The sequence below is a fragment of the Antennarius striatus genome, chromosome 15 (genome assembly GCF_040054535.1).
Source record: "Antennarius striatus isolate MH-2024 chromosome 15, ASM4005453v1, whole genome shotgun sequence".
Classification (NCBI taxonomy): domain Eukaryota; kingdom Metazoa; phylum Chordata; class Actinopteri; order Lophiiformes; family Antennariidae; genus Antennarius; species Antennarius striatus.
Window position 1 is genome coordinate 1,567,025 of NC_090790.1, and position 19,364 is coordinate 1,586,388.

General features: G+C 42.4%; 1 protein-coding gene across 2 annotated transcripts; it reads left to right on the forward strand.

The window, feature by feature from the left end:
- The first annotated feature begins 2,302 nt into the window (after window positions 1-2,302).
- On the forward strand, window positions 2,303-19,364 carry crata (carnitine O-acetyltransferase a). 2 transcript variants are annotated; one of them, XM_068335300.1, is made up of 14 exons: window positions 2,303-2,425; window positions 5,178-5,474; window positions 5,623-5,741; window positions 6,219-6,272; window positions 6,679-6,844; window positions 9,808-9,982; window positions 10,108-10,286; window positions 11,145-11,245; window positions 12,483-12,602; window positions 12,708-12,830; window positions 13,155-13,290; window positions 16,630-16,692; window positions 17,504-17,641; window positions 17,766-19,364. In XM_068335300.1, the coding sequence occupies exons 1-14, from the start codon at window positions 2,399-2,401 to the stop codon at window positions 17,979-17,981; spliced, it is 1,914 nt and encodes a 637-aa protein (XP_068191401.1). In that variant the 5' UTR covers window positions 2,303-2,398; the 3' UTR covers window positions 17,982-19,364. The 2 variants fall into 2 exon arrangements, 1 of the variants encoding a protein (XP_068191401.1); XR_011038226.1 differs by lacking the exon at window positions 17,766-19,364 and having other exon boundaries at window positions 13,155-13,302; window positions 17,504-17,575.

The following is a 19,364-nucleotide window of genomic DNA, read 5'->3' on the forward strand; positions in this document are numbered from 1 at the left end:
AAGTCCAAGACTCACAGAACGTAGCACACGTCCGGATGCCGTCAGCCAATAGAATGCTCGTCATATGACTGCCTACCAAAAATCCGCGATGAGGTGAAGTTGCGAGCATTGATGCGTGAATGCAGTGCTACCACAGTCCAAACAGGGCCAGTGGATGAGCTGGGAAAAACTGGAGCACCGTAAACTCACATGGAAGGATCTTTGGGAAATGGAAGGAAGCCAAATTAGCTTCATCATCAGAGCTACCTAAGATGTTCTAACCCAATGAACCTAAACCAATGGCTTGGAAAAGATCCTTCTTCTGCACTCTGTCAAACCCCTATGACACCAAGACATATCCTCACTAGCTGTAAAATCAGATGGTCTCAAGGCAGCTAAACCTGGAGACACAACCAGGTCTCAAGACAACTGGCAAAGGAGAACTACCATCAATGTCCTTCCTCCTCCAATATCTAGAGTCTAGATTCTGGAGAAGGAATATCCTCCAATATCTAGACACTCAAACACCACTTTTGTGAGAGCAGGACAACTCCTAGCAAAACCATCTACCAAAGTTGAGGCAACCTTTCTGGACTCTGCCCAGGACTGGATGATGCAGGCTGACAGACCAGAAACTCATCTTTCACCTGAGATCATTGAAACCAGCCTCAGGCCAGACTTGGTCTTATGGTCAACGTCCCAGAAGTCTGTGTTGTACTGCCTGTACTACCTGTATCGTGGGAAGCCGCAGTTGGTGAAACACATGAATGCAAATGACTGACATACGTGGCAGAAGAACACGCCTGGCGTGCCCAGGTGCTTCCGGTTGTGATCGTGTGTAGAGGCTTCATTGCCACATCCACAACCAAGCTCCTTAAGGGAATGGGAATGTAAGGACAAACCTTACAACCTTAGCTGTCTGAGCTGTCTAACGGAGCAGCAGGTGGCTATGGATGATGAACATCAAAATAATCATCCAGGGGTAAATGCAGAGGGTGCACACCTGGGACGCCAGGCGTTCCCTGTAAGCCCTCTGGAGGTGTCATGGGACAATCAATGAAACACTAAGGAAGGAGGTGCCCACCTCAAAACTCCAATGAAGCATTCCTCCTCCCCAACCCCCACCAAGTCAATATTATGTCTTGGTTCAAACCCTACAAAGGAACGAAATCAAACGCACTTTTCTTAACGTTTTTTAAGTGACACATTTTACATTTTAGCCATGAGGGTGACATTTTATTTTGTACAGACGAGTGCTTACCTCATTGTAGGGTTTTCCCTGACAGTTGTGGTGTCCCCATTTAAAAGCCCTCTGCACATGTTTTACTGACCAATTGAGAAGTTACAGGACAGCTCTTGGTCTTTGTAAGAACTTTTCAAGTGACGTTACCAACTTCTTCTCGCATTGAGCATTGTATGTACATTTTCAATGGACTAGTTTCACATTGTGCAATATGTATCATTTTACTGAATTGTAGAGCTCATCAACTATCAGAATTATTCACTCCTACTGATGCTTGAGGAAAGAGGAGATGCTGGTTAATTTGAAAACTCATATTTTGTGTGCACAAATAGTTTGGTTTAATGTGCTAAACAAAACACCTCAGACTGTCTGTTTTAGTTTACGCTCTAATCACCTTCAGGTCCAGGTTTATGAAATAAAAAGTGACTTTAAAACCTGCGATAGAAGAGGACTTCAATATGACAGGCTTCAATATGTTTTTATGTTTGCTACTTGTTCCAGTGATTCAATAAATTTGATTGCACCTGGTATGACAAATGAAATAATGAATAAATAAAAGCAGTTGGTAAAACATAACATTGACAACCCAAAGATTTAGATTTCATGTCATGTCAAAATAATTCAGCAGATATCAGACTAAGTGCACCTTCTGTTCATCATTTTAAATTATTGACATTTTGTTGAATCAGATTTAAGTTAGAGTTGGGGCTAGGGCCACAGACACCCCCAAAATGAAGTGAACAAAGAAAATAAGAATTAGTGTTTTGCTTTTTTTATTCATTTATTTAGTTTATTTTTATTTCCGGACATGTTAATATAACAGACTTCACACCTTCATCACATTTATTACATCAATGACAACATCCAGAGATGTGTGAAGAAAGACAATTTTGGGGGTGAATCTACTTAAAAATGGAGGTGAATGTAGGTTTCAATGACCCAGTAGACAAAAACTGTTATGTAGGCTGAGCTATAACCTTTGTATACACTTTGACTGTATGAGTCTCAATGTCAATACCCCCTCCAATCCAGGAGATGGCGGTAATGAGCACACTTAATTATTTGCACAGCATCAAAAGAATTACGGAAGAAAACGGTTGTTGACCAGAAGTCGGTCCAGTTGGTCGGACGTCACCGCAGCAGGACGGACGCGGCCCGCCGGGCTCTCGGTGCACAATGTGGGGCATTTTCACCAGAACTATGGTAAGAACACAGATTACCAGATTAACCTGACCAGGAGACACCCACCGGAAGTACTTTGATAACTTGGTCCAGAGCCTCCAGTGCAGTGGATTATTACTGTGAACTGTCAAGTTTATTCAGCTTAAGGTCGTGTTATTGTCCTGAGGAGCTTTGTTATCCAATCAGAGCCCCAGCAGCATGAAGCTGTCTTCAAAGGACCAATGTAACATGTGACATGTAACTCATACATGTAACTCAATGTAACTCAATGTAACTCAATGTAACTTAATGTAACTTAATGTAACTTAATGTAACTCAGTGTAACTCACTGTAACTCAGTGTAACTCAGTGTAACTCCATGTAATGTAATGTTCGTGTGTTCGTCTACCAAATATCTTCACAACTGAAGATGGAACAAGAAACATCCCTGAATTCAAATTTTTACCCTGACCTACTTGCATAGCTGTTGGGTCTAAATCTGGAACACTCACTCACAAACTGTTCTGATCTAGACCAGGTCATCAGACAAAGGCCCCCAGAGAGGTTCTAAAGGTGTACCAGCTGCAGCAGGGAGAGACACAGAAGAGGTGCACTTGACTCTGACTCTGTCCCACCCGGCTGCTTTCTTTTATTATAAAATGTATAGAGCAGGGTTAGATAAAGACGAACGCAGGCGTCGTAACAGTTTAGATCACACACAAGGTCAAGAACAAAAGGATGTTTTTCTACATGTTGGGAGTTAACTTGTGGTTATCTATGTTGGAACATTCTAATCGTCATCAAGGTTGTAGCTGTCTGCAGTGGGTGATTAACTGGAACAGGATGTGTTTGTCAGTACATTGGGTGCAGCACTTCTAAGGAAGATTATGAGACTTTAGAAACACACATATACTTCATTTAAATTTTAGCTTATCTTACAATAGGTCAAAGATCAGAGCTAGTGCTCTGACCTAGTGTTATTGATCAAAGCACTAGCTTTGAGTTATGGTCTTCCTCACACTGGCCTTGTCCCTCGTCTTTCTATGAGGGAGGAGAAAAAAACTGATAAGAAAAACTAGGTCGAGTTAATATTTAATATTAAATATTAAATCAAGTTAATATTTGACCTTGACCTAGTTTTCTCAAGGTCATCATCTCATCTTCATCCCCTTTGCTGCCTGAGTAATGTGCTTTTTGTGTCATCTATCTATCTATCTATCTATCTATCTATCTATCTATCTATCTATCTATCTATCTATCTATCTATCTATCTATCTATCTATCTATCTATCTATCTATCTAATCGCTGACAATAACCATACATCACGTCTTTGAACTACATCCCTCTTCCAAGCGGTGATGTAATCAGGCTCACATCTGTTTTATTGTCATTCCAGCTACCATCGCTAGCTAGCTTGTTTGTGTTGACAGTTTAGCAGCATTGTCTCTGCATGTGCGGTGACCAAAATTCAAGAAACAAGTGTGATCTGATTGGCTGCCATGAATGTCAGTCAAGTGATGGATCATCAGTGTAGTGCACTTTTTAACGTCTTGTGATCTATTCCACTCGTGCGGTCAGAATCTACCATAAGCACCTTTGGGATTGACCGGTCGATAATGATCGGCATTGAGAACCCCTGGTCTAGATGCTTTACTCGGACAGATATCGTTTTCTCTGTAAATGAGTATTATTATAGTTCCTGCATTTCATAATCCTTCATCATACAATCTGCAGGTTATGTATATATTGAGTTGCACAAGGTGGCTGGACTGCAGCAGAGAAGGGGGGGCAGACAGTAGAAAGAAGGGGAAATAATTATTGGTGAATTATATTTATAGTCTTTGTAGTCTGACAGACTCCAAACATAGACTTGTCATCCATTGAGCCCCAGAGAACTACTACACTGTCAACACGTGAATGGTGGTGATAGATACAATCATGGTGATGCGATGATTGTATAATAGTAATGATAACCTTTAGTGGGGGACAACCGTGAGTCCAGTAGTACATCCAATCACAGACCATAATAACCTAGAGAGCACAAAGGCCCTGGGGAGAAATCGAGAGGCGTTAGATAGGTTGCCTCAGCCAAAGGTAGTTTAGCAGGTTTTTGCTCAAGATTTTTAAAACATTTTCAATAGTTGTTGATGAATGTTTCATGGAGGCCGACAATGGTCCAAAGACGTAAGCAGTTTGTATTTGTGAACAGATGGAGATTCACAATCCCTTCTGAAGTTTCCTATGATTTCAAGCTAGGGATTATAAATCTTTTTACATTTTGACGAGCTACTGAAAAATAATATGCCAGCCAAAGTAACTTAATAAATCTCAGGTTGGAATAGTTTGTGATGTTCCATCATAATGTGAAATTGGATGTGGATTTAGAGCCAAATCCCAATCTGGCAGATTAAAAATGATATGGAACAACATGCACTTCCTTTTAGTTTTGTTATTTGTGGAGTTGTTTTACAGTCTTTCACCAATTTACTCTAATAGTGTTGTGAATTTGATTTCTTTGTGTTTGAACATTTGTGAAGCATCCCTATGTCCATTGTATTTCTTTCCCACCCAACCGGTCAAGGCGGATGACCGCCTTCCAGAGTCTGGGTCCTACACGGAGTTTCTTCCTCAATGAGGGAGTTTTTCCCCACCACTGTCGCTTATGCTGTGGAGGGGTCTGTTGGGTTTCTCTGTCTGTGAAGTGCTTTGAAATGTCTGTTGATGTGATTAAGTGCTATACAAATAAATGTTGATTGATTGATTGATTGATTGATTGACCCTCTTTTCTCTTAGGTAAAGGCGGGGAAATCAAAATCCTGTGGCTTAGCCAAACCCTGTCACTTGGTGAAACCTGTTTCCACGATACGGATCACTGGCAGATACCTGACCCATCAGAGGGGGTTGCCCACACTTCCTGTCCCACCTCTGAAGCAGACCTGTGAGCGTTACATCGCTGCCCTGGAGCCAATCGTCGAGGAGGATGAGTTGAAGCACACCAAAGAGCTGCTGAGTGACTTTCAGGCACCAGGAGGAGTTGGGGAGAGACTGCAGAGAGCCCTGGAGAAGAGAGCACAGCACACTGACAACTGGGTGAGCGGATCAGGATGGACTTTACCTGACTTCACAACAGGATGGGTGTCTTTTAATTCTTTACACATATCTGAAGTGTCCCTTAAGCCATTCAGTTTCTCTGTCATGATATTGATCTGTTATTGATTGTGTCTTTGTGTTTCTATAGTTGTCAGAGTGGTGGGTGCAGGTTGCGTATCTTCAATACCGGATGCCCGTAGTGGTTCATTCAAATCCAGGGTTGATCTTACCCCGCATGAACTTTAGGGATAAGCAAGGGCAACTAAGGTGATCACACGTTCACACCTGTCAGTTTTTGCCACTATTATTAAAGTGTTGATTCCATCGGGTATATTAGAGTCCCATTAAAATATGTCACATCTGCCTCAGACTTCACATTTTATCTAGTTGTTATTGATCACATCATAAGAGAATATTTGCCCCGTGACACCAGGACTCCCCATTCACAAAAGTTTGATCAGTTTCAAGTTGCCCCTTTTGTCAAGGGGCCAAAACTAAATTATAAAATGATTGAAAAGAAATAACGCCATCCCAATCAGGGAGATGCTGCTCCAGTGGGACATCACATTACTTCAGGCTGATGGTGTCACTTGTCATGGTGCCGATGAACGTGGAATAAAGGTTGTGTCATTAATTTGTTTCAGCTCAGTTCTGTCACTCTGTGCTTTTTGTTGCTTTATTTAACCAACATGAGGAAATGTACAACTTTACATTGAAATTAGTGTGGATCTTATGTTATTTCAGGTTTGCTTCCAAACTGATTGCAGCTGTTTTGGACTTTAAGATTATGACTGACAAGTGAGTACCAATCTTGAAATGTTCTCCTCATTGCGTACGACCCATCTAATGTGTTGTTGCCTGGCTTCTGTGAACCACCTCTGTCTGTAATAATTAACACCCTCTGTCACACATTCTGTTAGGATGTGGTACTCTTACAAATACAATCCAATAAATATGGATCATCCACTCTAGAAGAGATAATCGGCTGATCTGAGAGCAGTATTTCTGAATCTATAATACTTCAGATGTGACTTGGGGAACACATGTTCTACGCCAGAATAAAAAAAATTGCACACACAGTCTTTGGTGAAGGTAGTCCTACATCTGGGGAATGTTAACTTAAGGAAATTTGATGACATATCAACATCATGTTAAAGATAATGTGGCTATGCTTGGGTTTAATATTTTAATTTTGTCTTTACAGTGAGGCCTTACCAGTTGAGTATCTGGGAGGGAAGCCCCTTTGTATGAATCAATTCTATGAAGTGCTGTCATCCTGTCGTGTCCCTGGCCTGACAAGCGACTCCGTGGTGAACCACGCCAAGAGCTCCAGACCCCCTAAACACATCACTGTGGTACACAACCACCAGGTGAGGAGCCCACATGGGCATCTGAGGTCCTCAGGGCTGCATCACAAAACCTTTTATGTGGGTCTCACTCTCTGACCTCTGACTCTTATCAACTTTGAGGGGCTTTCACAGGTATGACTGTCAATGTCAACCAAGTCAATAGTTTTGATTAGACAGTATAATAGGAATGGGTTTAGCTTTGTGTCCATCCATCCATCCATCCATCCATCCATCCATCCATCTTCAAATGCTTATCCGGGGCCGGGTTGTGGGGGCAACAGTCTCAGCAGGGATGCCCATACTTCCCTCTCCCCAGACACCTCCTCCAACTCCTCCGGGGAGATCCCGAGGCGTTCCCAGACCAGCAGAGAGACATAGTCCCTCCAGCGTGTCCTAGGTCTTCCTCCAGGTCTCCTCCTGGTAGGACATGCCCGGAAAACCTCCCCAGGGAGGCGTCCAGGAGGCATCCTGAACAGATTCCCGAGCCACCTCATCTGGCTCCGCTTGAGGTGGAGGAGCAGCGGCTCTACTCCGAGCTCCTCCCTGGTGACTGAGCTCCTCACCCTAGCTCTAAGGGTGCGCCCCCCCACTCTACGGAGGAAACTCATTTCATCCGCTTGTACCCGGGATCTAGTCCTTTCAGTCATGACCCAAAGCTCCTGACCATAGGTGAGAGTAGGAACGTAGATTGACCGGTAAATCCAGAGCTTCGTCTTGTGACTCAGCTCCTTCTTCACCACCACAGACCTACAGCGACTGCATCACTGCAGAAGCTGCACCGATCCGTCTGTCAGTCTCACGTTCCATCCTTCCCTCACTTGTGAACAAGACCCCAAGATACTTAAACTCCTCCACTTGGGGCAAAGACTCTCCACCGACCTGAAGAGGGCACACCACCCTTTTCCTGTCCAGAACCCTGGCCTCAGATTTAGAGATGCTGATCCTCATCCCACTCACGTCACACTCAGCTCCAAACCGTCCCAGTGCAGCTGAAGGTCCAGGTTTGATGAGGCCAACAGGACAACATCGTCTGGAAAAAGCAGAGATGAAATCCTTTGGTCCCCAAACCGGACCCCCCTCCGGATCCTGGCTGCACCTAGAAAATTCTGTCCATAAAGATCATGAACAGAACCGGTGATAGAGGACAGCCCTGCTGGAGTCCAACATGCACCTGGAACAGGTCTGACTTACTGCCGGTGATGTGAACCAAGCTCTGGCTTCGGTCATACAGGGACCGGACAGCCCTCAGCAAAGGGCCCCGGACCCCAGACTCCTGAAGCACCCCCCACAAGATACCACGAGGGACACGATCGAATGTCTTCTCCAGGTCCACAAAACACACGTGGACTGGTTGGGCAAACTCCCATGAACCCCCCAGCACTCGATGGAGAGTGTAGAGCTGGTCCAGTGATCCACGACCGGGACCAAAACCACATTGTTCCTCCTGAATCTGGTTCGACTATCAGTCTAATCCTCCTCTCCAGTACCCTGGGATAGACTTTCCCTGGGAGGCTGAGGAGTGTGACCCCCCCCTATAGTTGGAACACACCCTCTGGTCCCCCTTTTTGAAAAGAGGGACCACTGCCCCGGTCTGCCAATCCAGAGGTCCTGTCCCTGACTGCCATGTGATGTTAGAGACGTGTCAACCATGACAGTCCCTCCACATCCAGAGACTTGAGGTACTCAGGGTGAATCTCATCCACCCCCGGTGCTTTGCATCCCAGGAGTTTGGTGACCACCTCGGTGGCTTCAGCTCTGGTGATGGACGAGTCCACCTCTGAGACCTCAGCCTCTGCTTCCTCTGTGTCAGACATGGCAGTGGGATTCAGGAGACCTGTGCACTGCTTTCCCCTCCTGAGGCACCGAATGGTTTGAGGCTGGTAGTCCTCCTCCATGGCCTCCCTGAACTCCTCCCAGAGTCCTACAACTTAACAAGACTTGATAGGACTCCTTCAGCTTGATGGCATTCCTTACATCCGGTGTCCACCACCGGGTTCAGGGGTTACCTACGTGACAAGCACCAGAGACCTTGCGACCACAGCTCCGAGCAGCCGCTTCGACAATGGAGGTGGAGAACACGGTCCACTCTGACTCAATGTCCCCAGCCTCCTGTAGGATCTGGGAGAAGCTCTCCCTGAGGTGGGAGTTGAAGACCTCACTGACAGAGGGTTCTACCAGACGTTCCCAACAGACTCTCAAAACACATCTGGGCCTGCTGAGTCTGTCCAGCCTCCTGCTCTACCAGCGGGTCCAGCTCACCACCAGGTGGTGATCGGTCGACAGCTCTGCCCCTCTCTTCACCCGAGTGTCCAACACACACGGTCGGAGGTCTGATGATACGACAACAAAGTCGATCATCGACCTCTGACCTCGGGTGTCCTGGTGCCATGGGCACTGATGGACATCCCTGTGGCTGAACAAGGTGTTCGTTATTCAGACATTGATGCGGTACATCAGTGTTTCCTTCTTCTTCTCTTCAACTTCAGAGGTGGACATTTATGAATGGAATGTCGTGTAGTTAAAATAACATCTCACAAAATGCACTAGCACGTTTTACTGTCAAATGTTGTTGGACTGCAGCTGCTTGTTGCTGTCCTAGACCATTTAGAAAGTGTATTCATTAGCATTCAGAAGGTTTCCACAGTACATCTGGAAACTCATGAATGCACTTAGTCATCGAGGCTCAGTGCAAATTACCATAATGATAATATTTCTCTACCTTAAAAGTCAGACAGTTATATTATACCAGAAAACTGAATAAAAAAATGCTTACGACACTTTTTGACACAGGTCTTCATATTTCTGTGATGTTTGAATAAATACTCCTGGTGAAGTGTAACAGATACAAACGACATTTAGCAGCACCACTTGGAGACTTGGAGAATGTACCTTGTTAAGCTATAGCTAATAGCATTTCAGTCTTGTCCAATAAAAGGGAGAAACTTGACCAAACCTCTCTCATCTCTCTTCCTGTTTTCCACCAGTTTTTCATGTTGGACGTGTACCACGGGGATGGGACGGCGCTGACAGCTGATCAGCTTCACACTCAGCTGGAGAGGATCTGCAGCGCCTCCCCACAGAGAAACACCGAGCCTGTGGGCGTCCTGACCTCCCAGCAGCGAGACTCCTGGGCCAGAGCCTACCTCAACCTCATCAAGGGTGAGCTCTAGTGACATGGAATGAAATACACGTTAGTGATCCCTGTTTGCAAATTATAATTACACATTGTGTGACATATCTGCTCATTTACATGAGTTTACATCATGTTTCCTGTGTGTGTCCAGATCAGACCAACAAAGACTCGGTGTCGGCCATCCAGAGGAGCATCTTCCTGTTGTGTTTGGATGGAGCCGTGCCCCCAGTGGCTGATGGGATGTACCGCAGCCTCGCTGCCGTCCAGATGCTGCATGGAGGGGGCTGCCAGTGGAATAGTGGCAATCGTTGGTTTGACAAGACTCTGCAGGTGAACCACAGTCACGTCTGATCACTGCAGACAATTAATACATACAATAATACAATAATAATAATAATACATGCAACAGACGTGCATCGTACTGTAATGTGTTTACAGAGCAGATGATGTGCATCCAGACTGCTTTTGGACTGAGTGACCTGATCTTTTTCTTCAGCACAACTCCCTCTGTATGAAGTGATAGTTGTTGTTTCTCTATGACCTACTTCATCGACCTGTAGGGCCAAAATAAACCCAGTCAAATTCAAACTGGAAACAAAATTGTATTTATTGCAGTACAAACCACAAACATGCTCCCCAAAGTGTTTAAAAACCAAATATACTGTAGGTTACTAAAATGTGACCGTATTAAAGTAAAACTGAACTAAAGTAATACTAAATACAAATATCTACCTCCACTCTACCCCCCTGCATGCGTACAGGCCCCCCTGTGTGTGTGCTTGTGTTTCACACATTTATATGCGTTTGATTTACGAATTACTAGAGAGTACTATTAATTTCCCTTCGGGGATCATAACAGTATACAAAATAAAATATTTACAGTAGAACACGTATTCTCATAGGAGCTGTTAGCTGAAACTCCAAACAAGCGCAAAAACTTCAGCAGCAACTCATCAAACATATCGTAAAGTAATATAATATCTGAACACAGAAAGAACATTTGAAAAAACTTTTGACTGTTCAGATTATAGTCCAGATGTACTTGATGTATAGTGAATCCAAGTATCTTCTCTTCCCGAATCGTTTCAGCCCTGATCTTCTGGATCTATAAATCTACATAAATACATGACTTTATACGTATATAAAAGGGTTTTATAACGTTTGACTGCTACTCAACTTTTCTTTCAGTTTATCGTGGGAGAAGACGGGACGTGTGGGGCAAACTACGAACACGCCCCAGCGGAGGGCCCGCCCATAGTGACCTTAATCGACCACATTGTAGAATACACGTAAGTAGGTCAAACGTTGTGGGTCAAGTTGTCTGCCTCAGCTTTTTCTTGTTATAACATCTCTAAAAGGTAAACACATAAAAAAATTTAAACATACAATAAAAATAAATAAGTGAAAACTTGAACAAGATAAATTTCACTACACAGGACAATGTTCCCAACACACATTAATAAATACCAGATCTACTTTGGGGAGCAGCAAGGACAGAAAAACACACACTGCACATTATTGGGCTATAAACCAGAGCTTTAAGGAAGTCACATGACAGTCACACGACAGTCACATGACAGTCACATGACAGCCTAAAGTCTGAACCTGAAGCCTGAAGCTTTAGTGATTGTCCAGCAGATTTGAGTTGTTGTTGTGACCCTTTGAGAGTCAGGCAGGAACCTGCTGACTCCCCCCGGCTCCCGTCCCACAGTAACAGTAAGAGTCAGGATGATGATAAAACTATCTGCAGTAATTATTCATGACAGTAACAAAAAGAAGATTTTTTTAAGCATGCAGACATGTTTTCACCCGCCACAGAATGATCAGTTATCACCAGCGGGGTTGGAAAAAGAATGTAAATTATTATGGTCTGGAGCAGGGTTCAACCCGGAGCCGCAGGTGGCTCTTTAGCACCTCCCTAGTGGCTCCCTGGAGAATAATCACAAAATTAAAATAGTAATCCCTCACTTATTCGTGCTTCAAGATGCACGGCTTCACTACATCACAGATTGTTGGTAGGTAGTCATGTGATACCGCACATGCATGTTATGTTGACGTGTGCACACTGAGGAGGATTTATTTATTGTACAGTCACGTGTTATTATGTGCTTTATGGTGTTCAAGTGATTTTAAGGGTCCAGTACTTGTGGTGGACAGACGTTGTTGGGTGAAATGACGCAAACTTGATTATTTTTCAATGTGTTTTTATAGATGTGGATTTATAGATTTACCTTTAATAAATAACGATTTATGACAATTTAACCTACGAATGATCTTTTGGAAGGAATTATGTTTGTATATTTAGGACCACCTGTAATTATGTAAGATTGTGTTTTTCGAGTAAAATCACAAATTCTACTAGAAGTCAGTGAAAAGAAAAGAATTATGATTATGGGATTTATAACTTTGCAGTACCTTTGTGTTTTAGAGTGATTGACTGGGAAAAATGAAGTGGGAGCTACTGGATACCAAAACCTTTGACCTGTCTCACATGTTATTTCACACGTGGTCATTCGTTTCTGACAGGAGGAAGGACGACGCGCCGCGGTCCTCCAGGGTGTCTTTGTCCAAACCTCAGAAACTACACTTCAGAATCACACCTGAGATCCAGAAGGACATTGAGGAGGCCAAGAACAAGCTGGACATGTGAGATCATATTATAAAATAATACATTTTAAATCCATGTACAGATTCATCATGAGCACACACAGAGCCCCACGACTGACTGGTGTGATGTGTTTCTTGTGACAGACTGGCTCAAGACGTAGACATGAAGGTCACCATATTTGACCACTTTGGGAAAAATGTTCCGAAGGCCCACAACCTGAGTCCTGACGCTTTCATACAGGTGATGCTACAGCTGGCATATCACAGGTAAAGGCTATAAATTGTGGGGGGGGGTGGACTATCTCTACCTGTGCAATGAAGCTAAATTGAAAGATTTGTGTAAAAAAACAACAACTTTCAAATTGTTATAACTGTTCAACATTAGTCATATAAAGTCATACTTAATGACCATCCGTCTACGTCACGTGTGTCACTACATATGGTATTTATTTAACATTAAGCAATAGAGAAAACAATGTAATCCTTAAATATTTAAAGTCTGATACTTTTTAGTGCGTCTTGATACATAATGATCGTGATTGTTCAGAAACGCTCCAACACCGAATCTCATTGTGATGTTCTTGTTTGCAGGGTTTACCGTCGTTGCTGTTCTACATATGAAAGTGCCTCCCTGAGAATGTTCAGACTGGGACGAACCGACACGATCCGGTCAGCCTCCAGTGCCTCGGCTGCTTTCGTCAAGACCTTTGATGACCCCCGTAAACAGGTCTGAGGACAGGTTTGATGGATTTTAATTGTATGTCTTTGTTCTGTTTAGTAATCGACACACAACTGTCACGATCAGAATCACTTTAACCGATAATTAATTGTTAATAGTTAATTCGTAATCCCTCAATCATTTGTGCTTCAAGATGCACGGTTTCACTACATCGCATTAAGTACTTAGTGTCAACAGTCCAGAGCAATGGAGAGTGTGGAAAAGAGGTGAAGAAGCGTGTCCAGGCAGGATGGAACGGGTGGAGGAAAGTGTCAGGTGTGATGTGTGATAGAAGAGTTTCAGCTAAAATGAAAGGAAAGGTGTACAAAACTGTGGTGAGACCAGCGATGTTGTTTGGTCTAGAGACAGTGTCACTGAAGAAAAGACAGGAGACAGAGCTGGAGGTAGCAGAGATGAAGATGCTGAGGTTCTCTCTGGGAGTGACCAGGATGGATAGGATCAGGAATGAGTACATCAGAGGGACAGCACATGTTAGAGGTTCTGGAGATAAAGTCAGAGAGGCCAGACTGAGATGGTTTGGACATGTCCAGAGGAGAGATAGTGAATATATTGGTAGAAGGATGCTGAGTTCTGAACTGCCAGGCAGGAGGCCTAGAGGAAGACCAAAGAGGAGGTTTATGGATGTAGTGAAAGAGGACATGAAGGTAGTTGGTGTGAGAGAAGAGGATGCAGAAGACAGGGTTAGATGGAGGACACTGATTGGCTGTGGAGACCCTGAAGGGAAAAGCCCAAAGGAGGAGGAGAAGAAGAAGAAAAACAAGGGATTATTGTACAACTAACTGTTCATATACAATCGATTCTTAATCCTACTTCTGGCTCTGAACGGGAGAAGACGTCTTTCTGTCTCTTCTTGTCGCTATCTCTCTCACTCACACTCGTGTTGACTCACTGATTCTCTGCAAAATGATGAGAGGAAGAGGAAAATCAGAGGAGTATGAAAACAAATATGAAAGATACTCTAGACCAGATGGAAGAGTTAAAGAGCAACTTTAAAGGTTAAGGAGTGACTATGATAAAACGTTGGAGTAAAAGCTAAAACCGGTGCTAGACGCCTTGGAAGAAATGAAGGACGAAATTAGGAAAATGCAGAAAGACATGGAGGAAAAAGACCGAAAAATTGTTGTCTTAGAACAGGAACAACAAAGAATGGATGATTTGGAACAAAGCATTCGTATAAATGATGTGATCATCACTGGAATCAACATCAAGATGAGGAATTACACACAGGCTGTGTCCAGAGGAGAGGGAACTGAACACAGCGCTGACACCGAATCTCTGGAGCAACAAGTGAGTTCTGAAATGGATCCGGACCAGTTTGAGGCATGTTACCCATCACCATCTGGAGGTAGGAGACCACCTGCAGTGCTGATAAAACTCAACAATCGTCAACACAAGATAGCTCTTCTGAAACAAGGCTTCAAACTGAAAGGAGAAAATGTCTACATTAATGAGAATCTCACTAAAAGAATGCTGATATCGCTAAAAAAGCTCGACAACTGAAGAAGAACGGGCTGATGGACAACACCTGGACCAACACCTGGACCAACACCTGGACCAACACCTGGACCAACACCTGGACCAACACCTGGACCAACACCTGGACCAACACCTGGACCAACACCTGGACCAACACCTGGACCAACACCTGGACCAACACCTGGACCAACACCTGGACCAACACCTGGACCAACACCTGGACAAACACCTGGACAAACACCTGCAGGATCTTCATCAGGACAAAGGGGCTTTCTCCAGACCAGATGAAAACAATGGTGATCAGGAGTGCAGAGGAGTTCGTGAAATTTGATCAATAAAGACGGACAAGAGTTGTTACTCCACCAGAGATCAGTACAACAGAGTCACTTCATTAGTGGAGCTCTACAACAATGTTGGACACATGAATGATTCCATAGAACAATTGAAAAACCATTCAACATGATCAATGTCAGAAACATGGATTAATGAACACAAAGACATGGATTTCTATTTGGAGGGATAACATTAACTTGAGACTTTAGAGAGCATGTTGATATCTGTTGACAATATAATAGAATATGAAACTGTTAAAGTGTAACAAACTGGTTAATTCTTGTATGAACACTGTCTGCTGAAAGAGAACACAAACCTTGTGTTCCTAGGAAGAACGTAACCATGGTTATACTCTAGGGTAAAGGGTTAATGTCTGGAAGTGGATAAGGGTATGAACGTCTGTCAGAATTCACTGGATGAGCTGGTTGAAGACTTTTCATGTCTGAGTTTGCTGACATGTTGTAATGAGATGTTTGTTGATTCTGGGGGACGGGAATTTCACAAGCCTATTGGCTTCTACCCGTTAACCCTTTTTTTCCGGGTGTTGTTGTTGATGTTGTCAATGTGATGAAGGTGTGAAGTCTGTTATATTAACATGTCAGAAAAAAATTAAGTAAATAAAATTTTTAAAAATTCTTTAATATAAGATATACATAATCATATTTGTAACAATACAAATTCACCATGAGATGGATCAGATCTTTTGTAGAGTCCAATGTACTCGTATCTTTAGCTGTTCACATCGATGATTGGCTGTTGTTGCGCTTTTGTGATTCGTGATTTGCGTCATTTTCATCAATTCAGATTTCTACTGAAATCTATCAATTCAGAAATTACATTCATAAGTTGGTAAGCTTAAATTGGTTTTTGTTTGTTGCTCCCTTCTGATTGGTTTACATACAGTTAATGGATATTAATTTTTCCACGACTTCCCCTTTTCCCTTCTTCAGTATTGTTCCTACTCCTGTCTTTTTATTCCGTACTGTTTCCTCAGTGTTGCAGGGTTAAACTATGAAATGTATTTCATTGATATTAAGGAAAGAATGCTGTGAAACTTTCAGGTGTCAGGTATTCTAGAAATATATTTAAATATTTAGTATCTTCATAAATTGCAGTTAAATTTTTTTGGGTCAGTTCTACATTTTTGCTTTTAAGTCTTAATAGATTTGAATGGTTTTCCCCAGAAATCAATCTTTTTTATTGAGGATTAATTTTCCCCCAAGCAGGATAGTCCAGTGCAACTCAGCAGGTTCACCGAGCACAAGGGGTACACAATATATCACACGGGAATGAGAGGAATGTTAATCGTGGAAGTCAAATGTTACGTTGTAATTACATTTTTTTAATCTTGTTAAATGTAGCATGATAAATATTTTAAAAGGATGCATCTTTTTTCTACCGCTGTCTCTCTACCATCTTTATTCTCAGCTATATTCATGTTCGCCAAAAATATAAATTCATGAAAAACTTTGCATGCGTCTAACTATTCTTGACTCTTTTCTGTTGTTTTTTTTCTAGAACACAGAGAAGGTTGATCTGATGGTTAAAGCTATAAAGGCACACAGGTCATACACTAACATGGTGAGTATTCACACCAACAGGATTGGACTCTTTTTCTGTGCCATAGAGCTCCAGTAAAACATTCACAGACTACTTGATACAGTATCTTATACATCATTCTGCTGTATGTAATAATTATCAAAGCAACGATTGAGGATTAATCCAGCGATTTTGAAAAAAGTCTTTCATAATCGTGTAATTCTGTTTCTGACATTTCAGTGACCATGGAATGAAATACAGGTAGTCCTCAACATACATACAGTATGAACACAATCGATTCAGAGACGTTGAAAATTGTTCTTAGGTCACTGTTTATTAAATTTCAATCTATAATCACTATTTGAGGTCAATTAACTGTCATTACTACTCTAAATACGAAAGTACCATTCCCCAAGACCGACCAGAAACAATACCAGGACAAAAAAACATGACAAAATAAAATACAGGTACAGGTCGGTTTGAGTTCAATCGTTCTCGATTATACATCTTTTTTTTTTTAAAAATACATGGAAAAATAAAATTCAAGTCTACGTCATTTCGCTTGACTTTACATTAGCACCGTAATGTACTTTAGGTTAGGAGTGAACAAACGCAGTGGTGCTGCTCGGTCGGGGTTGTGGCAGAAAGGGGGAACTACAGTAGTCGGATATGACGGCACACGTTTTTTCGTATCTATGAATGTCTGTAAGTTTAATGTTTGTTTCTTGAGGACTACCTGTACTCTAATCTTTACTGCTAAGTGCACCAAAAAAAAAATATTGATAAGCTTTCCCTTTTTTTTAAAGTATTTCAACTGTGATCACCAACAAATACATTCCGTCCGTCCTCACAGGCGATCAGCGGTCAGGCTATTGATCGACACCTCCTGGGCCTGAAGATGGTGGCTGTTGAGGAAAAAATGACCCTACCTGAGGTTTTCACAGATACTGCCTATGCTAAAGCCTTGCACTTCCAGCTATCTACAAGTCAGGTAGGGGCAATAGGTTCTCCACTAAACATGGAAGATATTTTCTTGCTTTTACAAAAGAATTATAGTAAAGAAGAGGTCATTTACAGAAAAAACAAGTCCTGACAAAGTCTCAATTCCTTTCAAGGTACCATCCAAGACTGACTGTGTCATGTGCTTTGGGCCGGTCGTGTCCAACGGCTACGGCGTGTGCTACAATCCAATGGATGATCACATCAACTTTGCTGTGTCGTCTTTCAACTCTTGTGAAGAAACCAACGCCTCACGTCTGTCCCAGGCCATAGAGGGGGCGCTGCTGGACATGAAGACGCTGTTGGAACAAACCCCGAGATCTAAACTGTGAAGCTCCTCCAGACTCAAACAATCTCTTTATAAATGAATTATGTGAGTGATGGCACAAATGAATCACACCTAACCGGAATATACTGGAACTGGTTTTGTCATGTGAAGACTTAGACTGGTGTAACTACTTCACTCCAGTGTGTCCAGACCAGCTTACTGTAGTAAACCCCTGGGTGTTGCCTTTGACTCAGCAGCTTCTCGGACTGAAACTATGACTTTGGAGTTTAGTAGTACCACAATTCATGTTGTTATTCCTCAGCTGTTCAGAAATAACTGAATGATACTGAATTAGGTAGTGTGATTTGAGTTATACTTTTTGATGCATACCTGGTCTGGAGTATTGTATTCCACATTGATTTAAACTTTTTTAGAATACTGGGAGTTACAAAGGTCAGAAAAGGATCCTGAAATTAGAATCTTTATCAATTTAAAGGCGTCGTGTATAATTATGCGAGTATCTTAATGATGTGTAATTAAAAGAATCGAAAATTCATTCACATTTGTCATTTGTATTTACGTAGTCTTTTTGCACTGAATGTAGAAATCATGTATTATGTTTGACATACCTCTCAGATTAAATGCTAATTCTTTTCGATGCATTGTGTTTTTTGCCATTTCAGTCAATGCATTGTAATAGCAGTCCACTTTTTAGGTTTGTTTGATTCACTGTTGATATGAATGGAAACCATATATTAATCTATCTCTCTTTATTGATGTAAATCTGGTCAATTTAAAAAAGATGACCATTTAAGGATTGGACAGAATGGGAGCAAGAAGATACCCTCAATTTCATTCTTCATTTACAATTACCATTGAAATGCAGTTCCTAGCCTAGCCTAGCCCATAACCCTGGAGGGTTGTTGGGGCACCACAGCATGTGGGGCAATGTACCGCAGCAGGGTGAAAGACAGGAGCCATTTGGCTCTCCAACTGGTACCGATGGGAACTGTGGACTCAACGTCCTCGTCATCATCGTCACACAACCACAGTCGAGTGTTGATTCTTGAACTGTTCTTGAATGATAGAATCAATTCTTGGATTTACACTGGTAGTACTCATGGTGATGATGTGGTTATTGCTTCTTGCATTACTGACACTGAAGGTGTTTTTCAATGCTTACCTGTTGCACAAGGTTGAAAATGTCTCCCACTGTCCACTTACAGTAATTGCATAATTTTGAAGCTGTTCTACAACATACTTTGATTTGCATGATTTTGACTAAGTTGTCAAAGATGTTCACTTTATTATTTTCTCTATTGTATCTTGCTGTGCGCTTTACCTTCTAACTCATTTCACTTCAGTCAGTTACACTCCACTGTTAAAGTTGTACTGCTGGACACCCCAATTTCCCTTGAGATTAATAAAGTGTTTTTTATTTAATTGA

Coding starts and splice junctions, on each gene's coding strand:
- crata (XM_068335300.1), top strand. CDS start 2,399: ATGTGGGGCATTTTCACCAGAACTATG. Junction 5,475..5,622: donor CACAGCACACTGACAACTGG/GTGAGCGGATCA, acceptor GTGTTTCTATAG/TTGTCAGAGTGGTGGGTGCA. Junction 17,642..17,765: donor TCCAGCTATCTACAAGTCAG/GTAGGGGCAATA, acceptor ATTCCTTTCAAG/GTACCATCCAAGACTGACTG.